The sequence below is a fragment of the Rattus norvegicus genome, chromosome X (assembly GCF_036323735.1).
Source record: "Rattus norvegicus strain BN/NHsdMcwi chromosome X, GRCr8, whole genome shotgun sequence".
In the NCBI taxonomy this organism is placed as follows: Eukaryota; Metazoa; Chordata; class Mammalia; order Rodentia; family Muridae; genus Rattus; species Rattus norvegicus.
This window is the reverse complement of record NC_086039.1, coordinates 3,479,715-3,505,348: the sequence shown is the minus strand read 5'-3', so window position 1 is coordinate 3,505,348 and position 25,634 is coordinate 3,479,715. Positions and strand designations below refer to the sequence as shown.

Sequence of the window (25,634 nt, the reverse complement as noted above, 5' to 3'; positions counted from 1 at the left end):
GGCCCATACCTAAACATTGTACAAGCCATGTAAAGAAAACCAGTAGCTAACATTTAACTAAATGGACAGAAACCTGAAGCAATCCCACTAAAATCCGGGACTAGACAAGGCTGCCCACTCTCTCCCTACTTATTCAACATAGTTCTTGAAGATCTAGCCAGAGCAATCAGAAAACAAAAGGAGATCAAGGGGATACAGATTAGAAAAGAAGAAGTCAAAATATCACTATTTGCAGATGATATGATAGTATATTTAAGTGATCCCAAAAGTTCCACCAGAGAACTACTAAAGCTGATAAACAACTTCAGCAAAGTGGCTGGGTATAAAATTAACTCAAATAAATCAGTAGCCTTCCTCTACACAAAAGAGAAACAAGCCGAGAAAGAAATTAGGGAAACGACACCCTTCATAATAGTCCCAAATAATATAACGTACCTCGGTGTGACTTTAAGCAAACAAGTAAAAGATCTGTACAATAAGAACTTCAAGCCTCTGAAGAAAGAAATTGAAGAAGACCTCAGAAGATGGAAAGATCTCCCATGCTCATGGATTGGCAGGATTAATATAGTAAAAATGGCCATTTTACCCAAAGCCATCTACAGATTCAATGCAATCCCCATCAAAATACCAATCCAGTTCTTCAAAGAGTTAGATAAAACAATTTTCAAATTCATCTGGAATAACAAAAAACCCAGGATAGCCAAAACTATCCTCAACAATAAAAGCACTTCTGGGAGAATCACTATCCCTGAACTCAAGCAGTATTACAGAGCAATAGTGACAAAAACTGCATGATATTGGTACAGAGACAGACAGATAGACCAATTGAATAGAATTGAAGACCCAGAAATGAACCCACACACCTATGGTCACTTGATTTTTGACAGAGGAGCCAAAACCATCCAATGGAAAAAAGATAGCATTTTCAGTAAATGGTGCTGGTTCAACTGGAGGCCAACATGTAGAAGAAGGCAGATCGATCCATGCTTATCACCCTGTACAAAGCTTAAGTCCAAGTGGATCAAGGACCTCCACATCAAACCAGATACACTCAAACTAACAGAAGAAAAACTGGGGAAGGAACTTGAATACATGGGCACTGGAGAAAATTTCCTGAACAAAGCACCAATGGCTTATGCTCTAAGATAAAGAATCGACAAATGCATCTCATAAAACTGCAAAGCTTCTTTAAGGCAAAGGACACTGTGGTTAGGACAAAACGGCAACCAACAGATTGGGAAAAGATCTTTACCAATCCTACAACAGATAGAGGCCTTATATCCAAAATATACAAAGAACTCAAGAAGTTAGACCGCAGGGAGACAAATAACCCTATTAAAAATGGGATTCAGAGCTAAACAAAGAATTCACAGCTGAGCAATGATGAATGGCTGAGAAACACCTAAAGAAATGGTCAACATCTTTAGTCATAAGGGAAATGCAAATCAAAACAACCCTGAGATTTCACCTCACACCAGTCAGAATGGCTAAGATCAAAAACTGAGGTGACAGCAAATGCTGGCGAGGATGTGGAGAAAGAGGAACACTCCTTCATTGTTAGTGGGATTGCAGACTGACACAACCATTCTGGAAATCAGTCTGGAGATTCCTCAGAAAATTGGACATTGAACTACCTGAGGACTCAGCTATACCTCTTTTGGGCATATACCCAAAAGATGCACCAACATATAAAAAAGTCACGTGCTCCACTATGTTCATAGCAGCCTTATTTATAATAGCCAGAAGCTGGAAAGAACCCAGATGCCCTTCAACAGAGGAATGGATACAGAAAATGTGGTACATCTACACAATGGAATATTACTCAGCTATCAAAAACAACGACTTTATGAAATTCGTAGGCAAATGGTTGGAACTGGAAAATATCATCCTGAGTGAGCTAACCTAAACACAGAAAGACATACATGGTATGCACTCATTGATAAGTGGCTATTAACCCAAATGCTTGAATTGCCCTAGATGCATGGAACACATGAAACTCAAGACGGATCATCAAAATGCGAATTCTTCACTCCTTCTTTAAAAGGGGAACAAGAATACCCTTGGCAGGAAATAAGGAGGCAAAGTTTAAAACAGAGGCAGAAGGAACACCCATTCAGATCCTGTCCCACATGTGGCCCATACATATACAGCCACCCAATTAGACAAAATGGATGAAGCAAAGAAGTGCAGTCCGACAGGAACCGGACGTAGATCTCTCCTGAAAGACACAGCCAGAATACTTCAAATACATAGGTGAATGCCAGCAGTAAACCACTGAACTGAGAACAGGACCCCCGTTGAAGGAATCAGAGACAGGAATGGAAGAGGTTGAAGCGCTCGAGACCCCATATGTACAACAATGCCAAGCAACCAGGGCTTCCAGGGACTAAGCCACTACCCAAAGACTATACATGGACTGACCCTGGACTCTAACCTCTTAGGTAGCAATGAATAGCCTAGTAAAAGTACCATTGGAAGGGGAAGCCCTTGGTCCTACTAAGACTGAACCCCCAGTGAACATGATTGTTGGGGGGAGTGCTGTAATTGGGCGAGGATTGGATGGGGAACACCCATATAGAATGGGCGGGGGAGGGGTTAGGGGGGATGTTTTCCCGGAAACCGGGAAAGGGAATAACATTTGAAATGTAAATAAGAAATATTCAAGTTAATAAAGAAAAAACGGAAAAAAAATCCACCAAGATATCATCTTAATTCTGAGCAAGTATAACTCCAAATGCAAGGGCACACACTTTTGTAAAAGAAACATTCCGAAAACTTACATCACACATCAAACCCTACACACTAATAGTGGGAAAATTCAACACCCCACTCTCACCAATAGACAGGTCATCCAGACAAAAACTAATCAGAAATAATGAAAATAACTGACATTACATGTAGAGTGGACTTAATGGGTATGTACAGAATATTTCTTTCAAACACAAAAGAATATACCCCTTTCTCAGCACCTTATGGAATGATCCTTGTCCAAAATTGACCATAGAGTTGGTAACAAAGCAAGCCTCAAGAGACATAAGATTCAAATAACTTCTTGTAATCTATCAGATTACCATGGATTAGAGCTGGACTTTAGCAATAACAGAACCAACAGAAATCCTATAAACTCATGGAAACTGAACAACTCTCTACTCAATGATTACTGGGTCAATGAAGAAATAAATGAAGAAATAGACTTTCTAGAATTCAGTGAAAATGAAGGCACAACATACTTATGGGACACAATGAAAAAAGTGCTAAGAGGAACGTTCAGAGCACTAAGTACTTCCATAAACAAATTAAATGGTTCTCATACCAGCAATTTAAGAGTACATCTGAAAACTTTAAAAAAAAGAAAAAAAGAAGCAAGCACACTCAAGAGCAGTAGAAGGCAGGAAATAATCAAAGTCAGGGCTGAAATCAATAACTCATAAACAAACAAAAACAAAACAAAACAAACAAAAAATGCAAAGAATCAATAAAACTAAGAGCTGATGCTTAGAGACAATCAACAAGATAGACAAACCATTACCCAAACTAACTAAAAGACATAGAGATAGTATCCATATTTGCAAAATCAAAAATGAAAAGGGAGACATAAAAGAAACTGAGGAAATTTTAAAAATCATTAAATCTTACCTCAAAAGCCCGTATTCCACAAAACTGGAAAGTTTAATGAAATGGATGACTTTCTAGACAAATACAACTTACCAAAGTTAAATCAAAATCAGGCAAATTATCTAAACAGTCCTATAACCCCTAAGGAAATAGAGGCAGTCATTAACCCGCCCCCCTCAAAAAGAGCCCAGGGCCAGGTAGTTTTAGTGCAGAATTCTACCAGACCTTCAAAGAAGAGCTAATACCAATACGCCTCAAACTATTCCACAAAGTAGAAACAGAAGGAAAAGTACCTAATTCATTCTATGGGGCCACAGTCACCTTGACACTTAAATCACACAAAGACTCACCAAAAAAGAGAACTTCAGACCAATTTGTCTATGAACATTGATGTAAAACTACTCAATAAAATACTCACAAGCTGAATCCAAGAGCACATCAAAAATATCATTTACCATGATCAAGTAGGTTTCACCCCAGGATGCAGAGATCGGTCAATACATGAAAATCCACCAATGTAATCCATTATATAAACAAACTGAAAGAAAAAGTCACATGATCTTCTCATTTGCTGTTGAAAAAGCCTTTGACAAAACCCAACACCCCTTCATGTTAAGAGTCTTGAAGAGATCAGGGATTCATGGCACATACCTAAACACAATAAACGCAATATTCAGCAAAACAATAGCCAATATTAAATTAAATGGAGATAAACTTGAAGTGATCCCACTACAATCAGAGAAAAGGCAAGACTTCCCACTCTTTCACTATCTATATAGTACTTAAAGTTCTAGCTAGAGTGACAAGACAACAAGAGGACATCAAAGTGATATAAATCAGAAAGGAAGAAATCAAAGTATTATTCTTCATGAATGATAAGATAGTATATAGGAGTGATCCCCAATATTCTACTAGAGAACTCCTATGGCTGATAAACAACTTTAGTGAAATGGCTGGTTACAAAATTAACTCAAGAAATAAGTATCCTTCCTTTATATAAATGATACATGGCCTGAGAAAGAAGTTATGGAGATAACAGCCTTCACATTACCTATAAATAAAATAAAATAAATTGATGTAACTCTAACCAAGCAAGTGAAAGACCTGTATGACAAGAACTTCAAATCTCTGAAAAAAAGAATTGAAAAAGATATCAGAAGGAAAGCTTTCTCATGCTCACTGATCGACTGGTATGATTAACACAGTGTAGGCCATCTTACCAAAAGCAATCTATAGATTTAATGCAATTCCCATCAAAAATTGAGCACAATTCTTTAGACTTTGAAAGGGCAATTTTTGAGTTCATATGGTAAAATAATCCTAAAAAACAAAACAAAACAAAACAAGACTTTTGGCGGTATTACCATCCCTGACTGGGTGAGAGTGGGGATGGGGAAGGGAATGGGGTAGGGCAGGGATCAGATACAGGGAGAACTGGGGAGAGAGAATGGAAATAGGTGATTGCCAAAGACCTGTGATAGCGTGCAGGCCCCAGGGAGACTCCTAGCTAGCTGAGACTCCTAGCAGTGGGGGATATAGAGCCTGAAGTAGCCACATCCTATAACTTTAAGGCAGGACTCCCAGTGAAGGAATACAGACACCAACTCACCCACAAAACTTTCTACCTAAAATGTGTCCTGTATACAAGATGTACAGGGACAAAGATGAGGCAGAGAAGGACAGAATAGCCAACCAATGACTGCCCCAACTTAAGACCCGTCCCAAGGATAAGAACCAATCCATGATATTATTAATGATACTCTGTTATGCTTGCAAACAGGAGCCTAGCATGGCTATCATCTGAAAGCTCCACCCAACAGCTGATATAAATCAATGCAGAGACTCACAGCCAAACATTAGATAAGAGCTTGGGGAATCTTGTGGAAGAGTTGGGGGAAGGATTGAGGGACCTGAAAGGAGATAGGGACATCACAAGAAAACCAATAGAATCAACTAATTTTGACCCTTGGGGCCTCCCAGAGACTGAACCAGTAACCAAGAGCAAGCCTGGGCTGGACCTAACCACCCCCTCATCCCCATTATGTAGCAGATATGCAGCTTGGTCTTCATACAATTCCTCCAACAACAGGGGATGTCCCTGATTCTGTTGCCTGCTTATGGATCCCATTCCCCGAAATGAGCTAGCTATCTCGGCTGGCCTTCATGGGAGAGGATTTACCTAGTCGTACACTTGATCTTAGCCAAAAGGCTGAGGAGCGATGGATTTACCTAGTCCTGCAGTGACTTTTTGTAACAGTGTGGAGTGATATCCAGGGGACCTTAACCTTCTCCTAAGGGGGCAGGATTTAAATGATAGATTTCTCATATAAGGAGGTCAGGAAGAAGCAGTCCTAACACTTTTCAAACGCTAAAAGAAACACAATGTTTCAACCACAAACCGATATTCTTCAGGAAAGAAAATTAAAATATTCTCAGATGAAAAAAAGTAAAAAAAAAAGTTACCTATGATTAAAAACAAAACAAAACAAACCATGCCAAAACCAGGGCTGGGAGAACCTACTGTAATTTTAGCAACTTGGAAGGCCAGCCCAGAAGGACTACTTAGGTCAAGAGTTTAAAGGCCAGTCCAGGAAACATGGTGAGACCTCTATCTAAAACCAAAACCAAACCCCCAATCTAAGAGGATTATTTGTAGAACACCAGGAAGAACAACAATGAACAAATCGGAAAGCTGACTGAGTGGATACAAGCACAGAGGAGGACAATGGGAGGAAGCAGAGGTGGAGAGCCATGAATAAGGTTATATATAAATAACAGACTTCTTTGGAGAGATTAACCAAACCATAAAGAGAAGTGTTCTCTAGAGGATGATTTCTTAAATCACTTATAGCTTTTGATATTCACATAACTTTTGCCTTCCTGAGTAGTTAAGATTTTTTGGTAGGGCTCTTCTATTGTATTCATCATAACTAAGGTTTCTATCCTCTTAAAAGAGAAAATGCCTAGGATCAGAGATCTCTCACAATGGAAAGTAGAATGAAACAGACAATATCAGTACTCTCACTGCTTCCCATATGTGCCTAGCAGTTTAGCAACACAACAGCTGAGAGCAGTGATCTATGCATGTACTTAGAATATATAGGCATGTTCCCACAGACAGTGGGCAGCATAGTGCACTGTAACTTTGGGATCTATGCTTCCAAGTAAGATGGAGTACGTATATTCCCGCTGCGTTTCCCTCCTAGTACAGACATGAAACCTAGACAGAAGGCAAGAAAGAGCAGTTAGAAGAATCTAAAAAAGAAAAGAGTACCAGGAAGATTAAGGAAAAGGAAAGAACTCATAAATGATGAGTTTCTACTTTTCACTGGTATTCCCTGACCCAGGTTCAAGGTAACATAGCTAAAAAGCTGGTATGGACACAGACAAAGATCTCTAAGGGTGACTTTCCTGTTTGGCTTTAAAAGAATAGAACCTTTAATGTTCATCCACTTGTTTTTTCTTCCATCCTTTTTCTTATACCTCAGGCAACAGAAGCTTTACCAGAATACACAGCATCAACGGAGTTTAGGATAGTCCCCCAAAACCCAGAGAAGAAACCAGCAAGATGGCTCAGCAGAAAAAGTCACTTGCCAACAAGCCTGACAACTTGAATTTAAGCCCAGGATTCACACAATCAGAGAGGAGAGGGGACTGAAGAGGAGAAGAAAGGAGATGGGAGGGGAGGAAAGGGGAGGGGAGGATAGAAAAGAGTAAGAAAGCTTCTGGGTAAATCAATAGAAATTGTCCAATTTGAAAAATGGGGGAAGGAACACTAGGGTGGTTGAGGGAAAAAGAACAGCATCTCTGAGACAATGTCAATTTCAGACAATCAGAGTTCTAGAAGCACAGGAGAAAGAGGCTAATTCAGAAATGTGTTTGAAGAAAGAAGTTCTCATTGTGTCCCAAATATGACAAAAGGCATGGATCTGTAGGCTCAGGAAGCAGAAGAAACCTGAAACAGGATAAAAAAAAATCAAAGGATTCCATACCCAGAAACATTATCATAAAACTGCTAAAAACTAAAGGCAAAGGAAAAAATAATACATATATGGGAATTAACTATTCAAATGACTGTGAATTCTTCACCAGAAATCACAGAACACAGAGGGAAGAAGTAGAACAACATTGTTGAGATATCAAAAAGAATGATAATTCAGGCCAGTGAGATAGCTCAGCAGCAAGGGTGCTTATTGTCAAGCCTGAAAGTTTGAGTTCAATCTTCAAAACCTACATAGTGGAAGGAGAGAACTGACTTCTGTAAGTTGTCTTTGGCCTGAACATGCACAAATGTATGAACACACAAATGTATGCACATTTATGTTTATAAATAAAAGTAACAAATGATAACTACACTGAAAAATCTATGTTATAGAAATTTCCGGTGTTTACCAGGAGTCCCAAACCCGCGGATCCTGGCCCGCAGCAGCTCTCTGCTCCCAAACCCCGTGGGAGAGAGACCTCACCGCCTGGTCAGGTGGGCACTCCTGAGGCTGCAGAGCGGAAGAGACCACCAACACTGCCCACCGCTGCCCACATCCCTGGCCCGAGAGGAAACTGTATACGGCCTCTGAGTTCCCGTCGGGGAGGGCCCAGGAGCGGCAGGACCCCTGCACCTGAGACACCGCCGGAACCTGAAGGAAACAGACCGGATAAACAGTTCTCTGCACCCAAATCCCGTGGGAGGGAGAGCTAAACCTACAGAGAGGCAGACACGCCTGGGAAACCAGAGGAGACTGCACTCTGTACACATCTCTGACGCCAGAGAAACACACAACGCCATCTGGAACCCTGCTGCACGGAGGCTCCCGGAAACGGTGGCGCAGATCTTCCTGGTTGCTGCCGCCGCACAGAGCTCGTAGGCAGCACCCCACGAGCAAACTTGAGCCTCGGGACCACAGGTAAGACCAACTTTTCTGCTGCAAGTGACCTGCCTGGTGAACACCAGACACAGGCCCACAGGAACAGCTGAAGGCCTGTAGATAGGAAAAACTACACGCCCGAAAGCAGAACACTCTGTCCTCATAACTGGCTGAAAGAAAACAGGAAAACAGGTCTACAGCACTCCTGACACACAGGCTTATAGGACAGTCTAGGCACTGTCAGAAATAGCAGAACAAAGTAACACCAGAGATAATCTGATGGCGAGAGGCAAGCCCAGGAACCCAAGCAACAGAAACCAAGACTACATGGCATCATCGGAGCCCAATTCTCCCACCAAAGCAAACACTGAATATCCAAACACACCAGAAAAGCAAGATCTAGTTTCAAAATCATATTTGATCAGGATGCTGGAAGACTTCAAGAAAGACATGAAGAACTCCCTTAGAGAATAAGTAGAAGCCTACAGAGAGGAATCGCAAAAATCCCTGAAAGAATTCCAGGAAATCATAAATAAACAAGTAGAAGCCCATAGAGAGGAGTCACAAAAATTCCTGAAAGAATTCCAGGAAAACACAATCAAACAGTTGAAGGAATTAAAAATGGAAATAGAAGCAATCAAGAAAGGACACAGGGAAACAACCCTGGATATAGAAAACCAAAAGAAGAGACAAGGAGCTGTAGATACGAGCTTCACCAACAGAATACAAGAGATGGAAGAGAGAATCTCAGGAGCAGAGGATTCCATAGAAATCATTGACTCAACTGAAAGTGAAATAAAGATACAATAAAGGAAAAATATGTTGCCAACAGACTTAATCTGAAAATAATTACTAAAAGCAGTTTACAGACAGACAACTGAAAAGGAAACAGACAAGGAAATCTGAATTATCAACAATGAAGGAAGAACACCGGACATTTTTTTTAAAAAGATAAATAAAATAATGTCATTTCTCTTCAATTCTCTAAAATATGAAGATGTTGAAACTATAATTAAAACATTGTAAAGACAGATGTAGTAGTACATGTCTGTGCCACCTATTCAGGAGGCTGAGGCAGGAGGATCAAATGAACCTAGGAATTTGGGATCTGAGAAAAAAATATAGTGAAACTCCACATAAAAGCAACAACACCCTAAACCAAGGAGAGACAAAGACACTTTAAGAGTGTTCAATATAACTTTCAATGCATGTAGATATATAATAGCCAAAACAGAAATGGGACCAGGTAAGGAAACTTATACAAGTTCATACAAATGAGATAAAAATGTTAATATTAATCATATTTTATAAAGTTAAGTACACATGATAATCTCTAGAGCAAACACAAAAGAAACTATAGAAATAGATATAGTCTAACATATAACCAAGGACCAAGCATGGTGGTACTTATACTGCAATCTCAATGCTTAGGAAGCAGAGGACAGCCTGGGCCATATATCATATGTTATCATGTAACAGCCTGAAATTGAAAGAACAAGTAGATATAAAATCAATATAGGACTTTAATCCCAGCACTCAGGAAGCAGAGCAGGCAGATCTCTGTAGGTTCAAGGCCATTTAAGAGCTACATGGGGTGGTTAGGACAAAACAGCAACCAACAGATTGGGAAAAGATCTTTACCAATCCTACAACAGATAGAGGCCTTGTATCCAAAATATACAAAGAACTCAAGAAGTTAGACTGCAGGGAGACAAATAACCCTATTAAAAAAATGGGGTTCAGTGCTAAACAAAGAATTCACAGCTGAGGAATGCTGAATGGCTGAGAAACACCTAAAGAAATGTTCAACACCTTTAGTCATAAGGGAAATGCAAATCAAAACAACCCTGAGATTTCACCTCACACCAGTCAGAATGGCTAAGATCAAAAACTCAGGTGACAGCAAATGCTGGCGAGGATGTGGAGAAAGAGGAACACTCCTCCATTGTTGGTGGGATTGCAGACTGGTACAACCACTCTGGAAATCAGTCTGGAGGTTCCTCAGAAAATTGGACCTTGAACTACCTGAGGACCCAGCTATACCTCTCTTGGGCATATACCCAAAAGATGCACCAACATATAAAAAAAGACACGTGCTCCACTATGTTCATAGCAGCCTTATTTATAATAGCCAGAAGCTGGAAAGAACCCAGATGCCCTTCAACAGAGAAATGGATACAGAAAATGTGGTATATCTACACAATGGAATATTACTCAGCTATCAAAAACAATGACTTTATGAAATTCATAGGCAAATGGAGGAAACTGGAAAATATCATCCTGTGTGAGGTAACCCAATCACAGAAAAACACACATGGTATGCACTCATTGATAAGTGGATATTAGCCCAAATGCTTGAATTACCCTAGATGCACAGAACACATGAAACTCAAGACGGATGATCAAAATGCGAATGCTTCACTCCTTCTTTAAAAGGGGAACAAGAATACCCTTGGCAGGGAATAGGGAGGCCCATACATATACAGCCACCCAATTAGACAAAATGGATGAAGCAAAGAAGTGCAGACCGACAGGAACTGGATGTAGATCTCTCCTGAGAGACTCAGCCAGAATACAGTAAATACACAGGCGAATGCCAGCAGCAAACCACTGAACTGAGAACAGGACCCCCGTTGAAGGAATCAGAGACAGGATTGGAAGAGCTTGAAGGGGCTCCAGACCCCATATGAACAACAATGCCAAGCAACCAGAGCTTCCAGGGACTAAGCCACTACCTAAAGACTATATATGGACTGACCCTGAGCTCCAACCTCATAGGTAGCAATGAATATCCTAGTAAGATTACCAGTGGAAGGGGAAGCCCTTGGTCCTGCTAAGACTGAACCCCCAGTGAATGTGATTGTTGGGGGGAGGGCGGCAATGGGGGGAGGATGGGGAGGGGAACACCCATGTAGAATGGGAGGGGGAGGGGTTAGGGGGATGTTGGCTTGGAAACCGGGAAAGGGAATAACAATCGAAATGTAAATAAGAAATAGTCAAGTTAATAAAGAAAAAAAAGAGAGAGAGAGAGAGAGAGAGAGAGAGAGAGAGAGAGAGAGAGAGCAAGCTGAGCAAGCCAGGGGAAGCAAGCCAGTAAGTAACATCCCTCCATGGCCTCTTCATCAGCTCCTGTTTCCTGACCTGCTTGAGATCCAGTCCTGACTTCCTTTGGTGATGAACAGCAATGTGGAAGTGTAAGCTGAATAAACCTCCCCCCCCCCACAAAAAAAAAGAGCTACATGGTGAGACTATCTTAAAACCAATACAAGTCAAACAAACTAAATAACACTATCAACTACCTATTTGCTGACACATATAGAATACCCATTAAATTTCAATTTAATGTAATTGAAATCACTGGGCTACATAGCAAGACATGATAAACACAAGATACTCAGTGGTGAATTATGTTCATCATATCAGGGTTCTGGGTTCAATTCTCACCACATACAGAGAGATAAATAAGTATGTAATATAAAAAAGCAAAACAAAACAAATGTTTAATTTTTAAAGGCAGCAAAAGGAATCAGTACCAAATAAAATGGGGAAAAGAACAGTGAATGAACAATGAAATGTGACGCCTAAATCCAAGGGTATCAAGAATTCCATTTAAAGTGAAAAGACTAAAATGCACCAATTAAATGAAAATTTCCAAATGGATTATAACTATTACCTAGTCTGAGGGATTGAAATTTATGATTCATATATTAGAGTCCAATTCTTATACTATATTTGGAGATAGGACATTCATAGAGAAAATTAAAAGTAAATTGAAGGGCCGGGACTGCAGATCAGTGGTAGTAGTAAGCATAACACTAATTCCCCAGTTCAATCCCCAGCACTGTCATAAAAGAAAAAGGAAAAGTTAAAGAAAGATATTAAAACAGAGCCAATAAAGAATGGTATAAGAAGAGGAACAGTATGAAGACAATAGCAAGGTCACAGTATGGAGACCACCTGCAAATAGAAAGCAGGCTCTAAGGCTGGAGAGATGCCTGAGTTTAATTCCCAGCAACCACATGGTGGCTCACAATCACCTATAATGGGGATCTAATGCCCTCTTCTGGTGTCTGAAGACAGCTACAGTGTACTCACATAGATGAAATAAATAAATAAATCTTAAAAAAAAAAAAGAAAGAAAGAAAGCAGGCTGTAACCAAACAATATGTCAGAGAAGAGAGGACTTTGATCTTGGAGTTCTAGACCTGTGCAAAGAGAAAGTTTGATTATTTAAGGCATCTAGTCTGTGGTACTTTGTGATGATAGTTCCAACAGTCTAATGAACTCAACTGTATGTTATCTACAAGAATATGCTTCAAACGCAATTAATACTAGTTGTATAAAAAGTAAGGATGAGTTACGTGATGTGCTACTTACCTGCAATTTCAGCATTTGGCAGTTGGAGACAGGAGGATCTTGAGTTTCAGATCACCCTGGGCTAAACAGTGAGCTTGAAGTCAGCCAGGACTGCATACAGAGAGACTCTGTGTCAACAAAAAAGGGATGAGTCTGGAGAGATGGCTTAGTTAAGAATGAGGTTAAGGTCTTTTAGAGGACCTGGTTTCAATTCCCAACCATTTGTAACTCCCCTTCTAAGGAATCTGATGCCTTATTCTGGCTTCCATGGATACAAGGCATGCACATGGTACACAGATATAGATGCAGATAAAACACCTGTACACATAAAATATATAAAGGAAAAAAATTTTTAAAAATTTTAAATGGAAAGATATTATTGAAATACTAGTCAAAGAAAAGCTGGAATGATTATATTCATAACAGCAAACATAGAACTTTGAGTGAGAAACTAGACACTGAGAATAGAATCACTCAGGAGAATGGCTGACAATATATAAGGGTAACAAGGTCAATTTACAAAACAAAACAAAAAGCCAACACTGGTTGTACATTCCTGTAATCCCAGTGCTAGGGAAGCCAAAACAAAAGGGCTATCAGTTCAAGGCTGCTTAAAGGACACAGGGCCTTTGAGGACAATCTAAGTTACATAGTAAATCCTGTCTAAAAACATACCACCAACAATACTACTTCTGAATTCTGGCTCTACATGCATATGCACACAGAGGCACCCACATATGTGAATACATATGCATAAATACACACACACACATACACACACACACACACACACACACAGATTATCTGAAAACTGACAGGAGAAATAGGCAAACTTGACACCTCAATGTTTCTTTTGTAGGAACTGACAGAGCCAATAAATAGAAAATGTAACAAAGATATAAAATTAAATAATACCATTAACTATATGTAAATAACATATAACACTCCACTAAAAACAGAAAACAGACTTTTTAAAGTATATGTGGCTTATTAACAAAAGAGACTCTATCACAAAGCAAGCTTTAACTAACTTAAAATAACTGAAATCATACTAATTATGCTACCAGATCAGAAAGAAATTAAAAAATAACAATAGTAGAAAGATAAAAGGAAAATTTCTACACACTTGGGAATTAAATACCATTCTTCTAAAAAAAAATAGTCTGAGCTTTATGGCAAGACCTTGACTCAAAAAACAACTACCACTCTGAAAAGTGTATGTACATAAAAAAGACAGGTAAAATACATGAAGTAAAATCACAAAGAATATTAGAGGATATTTTGAACAGAACAAAAATGAAAACATAAAAATGTATGAGAACATAAAAAAACTGCTAATGTGCTTAGAAGAAATCTTATGACACTAAATGAAAAAAAGTGATTTTTTGAGACAAAATCTCGCATACTCTAGACTGGTCCTCAAGTCTTGATCTTCCTCCTTCTACTTCTCAAGTGCCGCGGTTACAGGTATGTGCCACAATATCTTGTTTTATGTGGTGCTAGGGCTCAACCCAAAGTTCATGAATACTAGGTAAGCAAATACTTTACTAACTCAACTATCCTTGAAAAAAATTTATACTTAAAAATATTGAGTTGGAACTCTCCTTCAATTATGAAAATCTCAGAAATTGAACTCAAGTATCAGGCTTGGCAGCAGGTGCCTTTACCTACTAACCACTAAACCATTTCACCAGCTAACCCTTGAAAAAACTGTTTAAATCGAATAATCTAAATATATCCCTTAAGAAAGTTTAAAAAAAAAACGAAAATTAACCCAAAACAAACTGAAGAAGTAATGAAAAAACAACACAGACAAATCAATAAAGAAAGAATGATTATTTTAAAAGTATCATAATGGGCTGGAGAGATGGCTCAGTGATTATAAGCACTTGCTGTTCTTATATGGAACCCTCATTTCAGGTCCCATGTGTGGGGTTAGAACTGTCTGTGACCCAGTTCTGGGGATCTAATACCTTCTTCTGACCTTTGTAAACTCCAGGCAGGCACATGGTATGCATACATAAATGCAGACAAAGTACCCATACACATAAAACTTAACAAAATAAATCTAAAAGGATAAACACTTTACTAAGCCTTAGCAAGACTGGCAGAGTATGGAGTCATAAATTGCTAATACTAGAAATAAAATAATAGATATTGAGAGGCTATGACATCTGAAAAAACTTTATATATATTATATATATAATTTTAAATTTATAAATGGAGTAATTTTTCAGACACCAAAGCTTGTCCAAGATGAAAAAAGAAGTTAACATGAATATATCTGGAATAGTAAAGAAGTTGAGTATTTATTTATTTATTTTGTGGTACAGGCATATAACCTAGGGCATTATACCATTAGTCATCTATTACAGCTAGGTATCTAGGTATCACTGTGCCATATCTTCAGTCCCTGGAACTGAACTGTTTAGTTAGCCTACACACACACACACACACACACACACACACACACACACACACACACACACACACAAACCAAAAAACCACAGTTCAAACACTGTCTATGAAATATTTAAAATAGAATCGACTCTAGTTCAAAGTAGTTCCCAGAAAATAGTAGTGAAAGAAATAGTTTCAATCTCATGAGGTATTACACTGATAAAAACTAAAAAGAAAAACAGTGTAGTATGTGGATATATTGGCACACACCTTTAATTCTGGGAGGCAAAGGCAGGTGGATCTCTGAGTTCAAGGCCAATCTAATTTACACGTGGTTTCAGGACAGCCAGGGCTGTCCCAAAAACAAACAAGCCAAAAACAGTCATATCTATCACAAGAACTGTGACAGTTAAAATGTTAGTAGTTTGGATTTACAAATATCCAAAAGGAATAATACACTACGACCAAGTAGGATTCATTTCAAGTACCCTATGGTCCTATATTTAAAATTTAATCAGTAGAACTGCACTACTGTTGCTTCTTGTAAAAAAAAAAGAAGCATCTCTGATCAAAAATAACAGAAGAAAGAATATATGAGGATAAATATAAGTACTTAGAAGTCAAACTGACAGGTGTATCACATCCATTTAACAAAACTGCTATAGTTTACCTTCTAGGGCCTATGACTTTCCCAGGTTTTTGAATGGGCTAATAATACCACATAATCATGTGTTTTCATATATAGATATGTGTGCATGTTTGTGATGGTTTGCATATGGTATATGCCTGATCCAGGGAGTGGCACTATTAGAAGTTGTGGTCCTGTTGGTGTAGGTGTGTCACTGTGGATGTGGGCTATAAGACCCTCATCTTAGCTGCCTGGAAGTCAGTATTGTGCTAGCAGCCTTCAGATGAAGATGTAGAACTGTCAGCTCCTCCTGCACCATGCCTGCCTGGGTGCTGCCATGCTCCAGCCTTGATGATACTGGACTGAACCTCTGAACCTGTAAGCCAGCCCCAATTAAATGTTGTCCTGTTGTCCTTTATAAGAGTTGCCTTGGTCATGGTGACTCTTCTCAGCAGTAAAACTCTAAGACTGTGTGTGTGTGTGTGTGTGTGTGTGTGTGTGTGTGTGTGTGTGTATTTCATTTTTAAAGTGATTGTAATAGTTTTTGTTTTTAAATGTTTATTTTCCAATAGTCACTATCGGTATGTAGAACTGTAACTGATTTTTGTCTATTGACCTTCAATTCTGTGCTTTGGCTGAGCAACCTTAATAGCCTTAGATAGTCCTAATCATGCATTTCCTGACATGGAGATAGTTGTTTTTTTTTTTTTGTTCATACCTTTTATTTCTATTTTCCTGCACATTTGGATGGACTTCTTTCCAAGCCTAATATTTAGTAGCACTGGGGGAAAACAAGCATGTTTGAATAGAGACTTGTATCATTCAATTTTATGTTTTCTTTTTAGAAATTTTAAAGTCTTTTTTAAAAACCTGAGCTCAGAAAGTTTCTTCTTTTTCTAATTTTCTTTTATCACTCTTTAACCACTTCTTTAACCACTCTTGAATTTTTGGAAGACTTTTCTGTATCTGCTGACGATCCTGTGGTTATTCACTGGGAATATTTTAATAGTTTTCTAGGGGGAGGGACTAATGAGATCCACTTCCCTCTAAGAATCTATAGGTAGGTAATGATCTCTGGGGGGAAATGAGGCATTTTCTTCAGTGGGGTACCCACTAGTAAGGTGTTTTTAATGTTGCCAGTAAATAATCTCTGAACTCTGCTCCTGTAAACAACCTTAATGAAACTCAATGGGTGACCCCCCCCCCCAAAAAAAAGACATGAAAGTATCTGAGAATCAGATTCTCAGTATACTATCTGAGAATCTGGGAAGAGTAAAAACATTGGGAGAAGTGGACAAGTATAAAGGACAGTAAAAACGATCAAAATAACCCTATCCACAACAATGTATAAGTCTATCAGTGTGGACTGAAACTGTGTCCTTCAAAACATACATTTAAATCTTAATCCCTAGTGTGCTTTGGTTTGGGGTGCAGATTAAGGAGATAGTAAGGTTAAATGAGGTCAGAAGGGTAGGGCCTTCACCTGATAGGAGTCCATAAGAGGAAGGACAGCAAATCAAGTTCTCTGCCTTCCTCTTACCATATGATATACACATACGAAAGGCCATACTCAGAAAATTGGACATAGTACTACCTGAGGACCCAGCTATACCACTCCTGGACATAAACCCAAAATATGCCTCAACATATAAAAAAGACACGTGCTCCACTATGTTCATTGCAGCCTTATTTATAATAGCCAGAAGCTGGAAAGAACCCAGATGGCCTTCAACAGAGGAATGGATACAGAAAATGTGGTACATCTACACAATGGAATATTACTCAGCTATCAAAAACAATGACTTTATGAAATTCATAGGCAAATGGAGGAAACTGGAAAATATCATCCTGAGTGAAGTAACCCAATTACAGAAAAACACACATGGTATGTACTCACTGATAAATGGACATTAGCCCAAAAGCTAGGAATACCCAAGAAACAACTCACAGACAATATGAAGCTCAAGGAGAAGACCAAAGTGTAGATTCCTTTTTAGAAAGGCGAACAAAATACTCTCAGGAGGAAATACAGAGATAAAGAGTGGAGCAGGGACTTAGGAAAAGGTCATCCAGAGACTGCCCCACCTGGGGATCCATCCCATATGCAGCCACTAAACCCAGTTACTATTGCTGATGCCAAGAAAGTGCTTGCTGACAGGAGCCAGATATGGGTGTCTCCTGAGAGGCTCTGCCAGAGCCTTACTGACACAGATGAGGGTGCTCGCAGCTAATCATGGACTGAGCACAGGGACCACAATGGAGGAGTTAGAGATAGGACTGAAGGAGCTGAAGGGGTTTGCAACCCTATAGGAAGAACAAAAATATCAAACAACCCCCCCAGAGCTCCCAGAGACTAAATCACCAACCAATGAGTACACATGGAGGGACCCATGGCTCCAGCTGCATATGTAGCAGAGGATGGCATTGTCTGGGATCAATAGGAGGAGAAGCCCTTGGTCCTCTGAAGGCTTATTTCCCCAATGTAGGGTAATGCCAGAGTGCTGAGGTGGGAGTGGGATCATCTTCATAGAAGCAGGGCGAGGGGGAAGGGGATAACATTTGAAACGTAAATACATAAAATATCCAATAAAATGAAATAAATAAATAAATAAAGGACATAAAAAGGCAACCATCAACAGTCAAGAAAGCACTGTACCAGAAACCAACCCTGCTTGCACCCGATCTTATACTTATAGTCTCCAAGGCTATACAATGGTAAGTCTATATAGCTTAAGCCACCCAAAATGAAGCTTTTTTTAAATCTTTTTTTGTGGTATTGATGTCTGAATTATACCTTTATCAACTATGATATCCTTTCATGGTGACCTAAGCTGAACAAAATACATACGTAGGACCTGTATGCTGAAAACAATATAACATCAGTGAGATGACCAAAGATTTAAATAAATGAAGAGGGTATACTGTATCCAATATTATTTAATTCATTCACAGTCCTAGCAAAATATTTTTAAACATATAAGCAAGATTTATGCAAAAAGTCAAAAGGAAAGGAGCACACATAGGTTAACAATTTGACAAGGTAGAATAAAGACTTCATACTATCTAATTTTAAGATTTATTATAAAGGTACATCAATAAAGGTACTGGTGTAAGACACATACACAAATCAACAGAACAAAATAGACAACTTCTAGATGGAAACACAGGAACTGGCTATGGTGGTGCATGTCTATCAACATAGCACTCAGATGCCAAGAGGCAGGAGGGTCAAGAGTTTCTGGCCAAAAAAGGACTATACAGTCAGTTTCTGGTCAACCTGGGTTACATATCAAAATTATGAAAAAAAATTAAAAATCCCATGAGTAAAACACAGCATCAGTCTAGGCAATAATTGGTTTGGGATGTGATCCCTAAGGCTCAACAAGAGAAATAATAATAGGTAAGTAGAATTAAATGAAAAAACTTCTGCATAAGGAAAAAATAGCTAAGATAGCAAAGAAGCAATCCTGTGGACTGGGAAAAATATTTAAAAGTTATATTTAAATCATTTTTAATAAAAAAGATTATTTCTGATAAGGTATTAATAGCCAAAAAGTACAATAGCAAGTAAACAACTCCACTTGAAAACAATCAAGGAACCTCAACAGATTCTTCTAAGAAAAAAGACACAGGCAAGCAAACACCTATAAACCTAGCACTTGGAAGGCAATCATAAACTACATAGGAAGATCATCACTAGCCTGGGGCACTGTCTCACTTACATGTAGAATCTAAATCAAACTCAGTAGTAGTAGAGAGCAGAATGGTAGATACCAGACAAAGTATAGACTATTTCAGCTAGACAGGATTAAGTGATAAGTATTTGAAGTGACAGATCTAAGCATTCCTCAATATATAAATAGCATCATTTTGTGTGGCTTCTTATCACTTTCTTTCTTATATAACCCAGGACCATCTGCCTAGGAGTGGCACCATCCATTAGGGGGCTGGGATTTCTCACAGCAACCATTAATCAAAAAAAAATCCACAAGGCCAATCAGCTAGAGGCATTTCCTCAATTTCCTTCTTCCCAGGTGATTCTAGTTAACAAACATACTTAGTCCTCACAGTATCCAACTATATACAACTGCGCTGAATATTCTTTTTTAAAAATCAGAACAAGATGGATACCACCAATAATTTTTTAACATTGGGAACTGAGCCCGGGGTCTTGCCCATGCTAGGTAGATGCTCTACCACTGGGCTACATCCTCAACATTTGTATTTTAGGGACAGGATCCTGCTATGTAGCGCAGAGTAGCCCAGAACTCATGGTTCTTTTTTTTTCAGCTGAGAGTACAGTTATATGCCATCCTGCCGGGAAGGTAACTGATTTGAAGTGAGAGGGCAGACAGGGTTTTATGTAGCCTGAGTATCTGTTTCTTAGATGATTTCATATAAATCATATGAAATAACCAAACTCCTGAAATAAGAGAACAGATAGGTGTTTCCAGCAGACTAGGTCTGGGGTGGGGCTGGAGGATTAGGGAGAAGTGAATGTAGCCTTGAGGAAGCCTGGAAGTGATGCAATATTTTGATCATGTTAATGTCAATAAACTGTCTGTAATATTATACTATAGTTCTGAGAGATATAATGGGTATACAGGCCCTTTTGTATTATTCTTTGAACTATATGTACATATCTTCAAATGTATGTAAATCAATAATCTTGAAAGCAAATATATAATTTCAAACTAGGGTTATAAATATGTGACCCCATTTTATATGACACACTTGAGAAAACAAAACTGTAATGACACAGAATAGATCTATAGTTCCTTTAGTCTACAGGATGGGATACTATAAAAGAACAGCAGGAAATAGCTTTTGGGGAAGATGAAACTATTCTCCATCTCCCTGGTCAGCTGGTTACATCAATTTACTTGTGTTAACATTTATCAGCTTGTACAACAGCAAGATTTCACTGTAATTAAAAAGAAACTGAACACTGAACAAAAAGGTTGGTAAGTTTTACATATCTTGGGGAATTTGTCTTTTGGATGCAAGAGAACTGAAAATCCAACTGAGGAAATGATTGCAGAAAAATCATTTGAAAGAGAAGAGATTTCATTCCCAATGTCTCCCTTCCCTCTAGGGAATTTTGTGAGAACTAACTGCAAGAAAGCAGGGAAACATTTTATCAGTCTATTACTGAAGACTACATGAAGTAGTCTACATGAAGACATAGCTAAAAAATGCCCCAAAATACAATTCCAGAAAACCTTGGTTTACCCTGAAGCCTTGGTATACACTATCCTAATGAAATAAGGCAAGTCAAGGCACTGCTTATACTACCATATAGCTGCCAGATGATTCAACAACAAACTGGAACCTTGAAGATAATCTTAACTAAAGAATTAACTTTGTTTTAACTTAACAATGGTGCAAAAATAATGTGAACTGAATAGAAACTATAATTCAAATTTTGATTTTTCCTGGAATAAACATAAGTGATACTCTATTGTCTCATGACATAAGGCAGCAAGCAGCACTGAGCAACAGCTCCCAGTAAGCAATGTCATTATGGCCTATACACACCACAATATACCATGTTGCCATGATGTTTAGTGAAATAAAGGTATTAAATGAAATTTCAACTATGAATTAACATAACTCCAAAATATGACATAATCATAAGTTAAGAAACATCTGCTACCCTTACTTACTCAATGCATCAACTATCTAACTTGACCTTATTTGGTTATTTTTCATTTTCTCTTATCCCTGTAATTTATAGTTTCCTACTTTTGCAGTGCTGATGCATATATATCTCATCACATCTATGATAAAATATAGAAATGGACCACATACTTACCTGGAGTTTTGCCATTTCCTGCTTTTCTTGAGAAAACAGATGTATGAAAGCTGAGCTGGAATTAGCAGAGTAGAATATAAGAGTAGAAACCATTAGATTTGAGGTGCTCAGAATCATCTGCCCAAAAATCCCCTTACGTGAGGAGAGGCCACTTTCTGAAAGAGTATGGACAACTATAAGGTTTTTTTTTTTTTGTTTGTTTGAGAAAGATCTCTATGTGGTCCTGGCTGGCCTTGAACTCAGAGATCTTCCTATCTCTGCATTCCAAGTACAAGAAAATTAAACGTTTTCTTGTAGTATTGATAGAACCTATTCCTACAGCCTTGTGCATACTAAGCCAGTACTATACCACTGAGATACACAGAACAGATTTTAATAATGCCAAACTAAAGCAATCATAGAAAATGTATAATATGATAATAAGTAGAAATTCAAGATGAAATGCTATACAGTTGTTAAAATAATGTATGGAACTGTACACTTATTATCTACATGTTTAGAAAATGTTAGAAAATTTAGAGTTTAGAAAATGTTACAAATTAAATTTCTAAATAAAAAAGATATAAAACTTCAGGCATACATTTTTAATATGTAAATAAAATGTTAACTATTAAGTTATAGCCCTTGAATGTCGAAGATGGACATTTAAATAAGAGATAAAGTTAGTTCCTATTTTCTTCCCCTCTATCTTCAAATTCATTCATAACTCAAATATTATTTATTAAATTCTAAAAAAACAAGCCTCTACTTATTATTCAAATGGTACCTGTTATCCCTCCTCAGACCTCAAAATGTCCAAAGGTCGGTAAGGCTCTAAGATGTTATTTTTCCTCTTCTCTCACCTCACTGGGGCCGTCTAGCTCAGGCACTGTAAAGAAGCCTTTGAATGCTGATTCAATCCAGCACCCTTCAATGCAGCACTGTTCCCCACGACTCCCACGAGCGGTACACTGTTAGATGGAGACAAGGGGGGCCATCTAAAGAGGGGAGATCACTGTGCTAGAAAATGTGTATAAGCCACAGATTAGTAAGACTCACTTAATCCTATCTAGCCTCATAACTTTGTCCACTATTAGGTCCGCAAGACCCCCGTTCACTGCTCTCTCAAGCCCCCATCACCCCATCTCCCAGTCTCTTGCATTAATGACATAACAAACCTCTTTTCACTCATCCCCCTCCACCCCCGAACTCCCAACCACTCAGCTCATGACCCCAGGTGTTAGACCCTCAACCTTACTCAACCAGATTTTTTTCGGGCTGTTGGGTAGGTAGACCTTTCGGTGAACGGCCTGGGAAAGCACTTCCGCATCGGACCTAGTAGCTGTCTCTGCCGCCTAAACTGGGAAGGCGGCTTGTTCTACGCATGCTCAGGTTTGCTTTTGAGACAGCATCCGCCAATTATCAACATGGCGCGCAACGGCGACCAGGCTCAACGCAGGCGCGGAAGGTAGCAGACCGCGTCGGTGATGTCACCGATAAGAAAAAAAAAAATCTGCATCCACTGTTTCTTTTAAGCTCCCGAGTGACTTGGCAAAGCTGGTGTTTATTTCACAGAGGTTAGCTCTTCTAAGGACTTCAGGCGCGCCATTTTTTTTTTTTTTTTTTGGATAGGGTGAAAAGGGGAGTGTCCAATTAAGAAAATTATTCCAACAAGGGCAAATTTAGTGTAGTGAATTCAGAAAACAGCCACAGGGTTACAGGTGTAATTAACAAGACAATGCTGGGACCCCGAAGGCTTTAAGTAATTTGAATAACAGTTTAGGGAGAAACCACTGGCTGCATTCTTTTGTCTAGAACTGGGAGTTTGCCCTCTAGCATCAGAAAGACCCGTGGACTTTTTAAAAAACAGCGGAAGAATTAACTGCCACAAGGGGGTCACACAAAGAAAAGCACAATACTTAAGTGGGGGCTGACAGTGCCTTCACCTTTCCTGTGAAAGCAGTCATTGTGCTGGGAATGAGTAGGTGTAGGTATTGACTACAGGACTTCATATTTTATTTATTGAAACAGATGAAGCAACCTGACATTGTATACTGAGCTTAAAACTACATATAAAGCTACAAGCAGTTAGTTACTGCCCACTTCACTACTCCCCTGCAGTGTACTCAATAATAATATACTCTTTTTAAATGGTGCAGGATAGCCCAAATAAAACTCTCACCCCTTTTTGTTACCCAACAGCTGGCTGGGAGCCTTTTCTGAGACAGGATTAGTGGACAGGCTAAAAGATTTTCAGTCACTGGTCTTTGGCAATTTTTTTTAATTCCCTGTTTGGTGGCAAGTGGTGGCTGCAGCAGGTGGCAGCACAACCTCAAATGGCTTAGTTGGGAGTTTGTACCACAGCTTTGGCTACCACAAAACTTGGAGAACTCAAGAACACCCTGCAACTTGAAGTGGAACATTTCCTTTCAGCTGGCCTAGGCGAGGGACTGCTGTTGAAAGAAAAATTATACGAATTTAAGGTTTAAAAATACAAAATAAAAGAGTAAGCCCTGCCACCAGGACTAGCAGGCCATAAAGATAAAGGAATGCAAGAAGCACTGCCCAGGCAGGACTAGCGGGCCATAAAAGAGTAAACCCCAAAAGCCACAGACTCAGGGCTGAGCCCTGCAGCCAGGACTAGCAGGCCATAAAGATAAAGGAGCACAGGAAACACTGTCCAGGCAGGACTAGCAAGCCATAAAGATAAGGAAAAGGAATGCAGGAACCAGCCCGAGTTAATGGGACTGATTCATGGGACATCTGGCAGGAAGACATCTCCCCCCAGCTCACTCAGGGCAATACTTTAACTAGGTGTCCTCCAGACCCTGATAACTGACTGACTTCCAGCTCATGCTCTTTCTGCTTTGTTCTCACTGCTATGTTTAATGAACCAATTGTATGTAACTGGGCCAAAACCCCATACCTTTCTCTATATAAACCTCTGACTTTTGAGTTTCGGGGTCAACTCCTCTGTCTCCTGCGTGAGACACGTGTTGGCCCGGAGCTTCGTTATTATTAAACGACCTCTTGCTTTTACATCAAGACCAGTCTCTCTTGTTTCCTGGGGCGTGCCATCCTGAGACTTGAGCTAGGGTCTTTCACTGTCACTGGTCCTAAAGAGGCAAGGTTGTTCAAATAGGAGTCTCAAAAGCTCTGATTGGTGCTAAAAGGCAAGACTAGGGTTGTCTAAAGCATATGGCTGTGATTCATGCTGCTACTTATAGAGCTAAGGGTCCACATACCAGAAGCCTACACAAAGGGACCACCTTCTCCTGCCGCCACCTGCTTATTCCTAACAAATGTTGAGGTAAACACCACCTTCTAAAGAACAGTGCTTGAAGAGATGCTCCTCACCTGCTTTCCTTCTCTGATTTTTTTGTACGTTATTGGCTTTCACTTTTATTAGTAGGCCTAAGTATCACAGCACACTGTGAGCCAGTATACAATAGTTCTAATAACTGTGTTTTGATTGCACCCACATGCATATAATATTATATATGCATTTAAATGTCCTCAGATACTCTTCCACGATGGGGACATTACTTCACCATGACCAACCTGACATATCTTCATTCACTAACATTGATTTAATTAGCACTGGTTCTGATGGTCTTTTCACCTTACTCAAGAATTTTTTTTCCATCTTTATTAACTTGGGTATTTCTTATTTACATTTTGATTGTTATTCCCTTTACCGGTTTCCAGGCCAACATCCCCATAACCCGTCCCCTTCCCCTTCTTTATGGGTGTTACCCTCCCCACCCTCCCCATATTAACGCCCTTCCCCCAACAATCACGTTCACTGGGGGTTCAGTCTTAGCAGGACCCAGGGCTTCCCCTTCCACTGATGCTCTTACTAGGATATTCATTGCTACCTATGAGGTCAGAGTCCAGGGTCAGTCCATGTATAGTCTTTAGGTACTGGCTTAGTCCCTGGAAGCTCTGGTTGCTTGGCATTGTTGTACTTTTGGGGTCT

At 39.2% G+C, this 25,634-nt stretch overlaps 1 protein-coding gene across 10 annotated transcripts in view; it reads right to left on the bottom strand.

Annotated features, from left to right (window-relative positions):
* Zfp182 (zinc finger protein 182) overlaps window positions 1-24,358 on the bottom strand; it is a 74,019-nt gene extending 49,661 nt beyond the window's left edge. Inside the window, exons 1-4 of one of the 10 annotated variants that reach the window (NM_001401241.1) lie at window positions 22,914-24,358; window positions 22,443-22,626; window positions 21,677-21,731; window positions 12,855-12,961 (exon numbers count right to left, since the gene is read on the bottom strand). Coding sequence is in view for 8 of the 10 variants with exons in the window: in XM_039100585.2 (XP_038956513.1) it covers window positions 21,677-21,691 (15 nt within the window). In the remaining 2 variants the exon portion in view is untranslated. Of the gene's footprint in view, window positions 1-12,854; window positions 12,962-21,676; window positions 21,732-22,442 lie in introns of all 10 variants that reach the window. The other 9 variants (NM_001401240.1, XM_039100585.2, XM_039100575.2 and 6 more) reach the window with 9 other exon arrangements.
* Window positions 24,359-25,634: the final 1,276 nt, after the last annotated feature.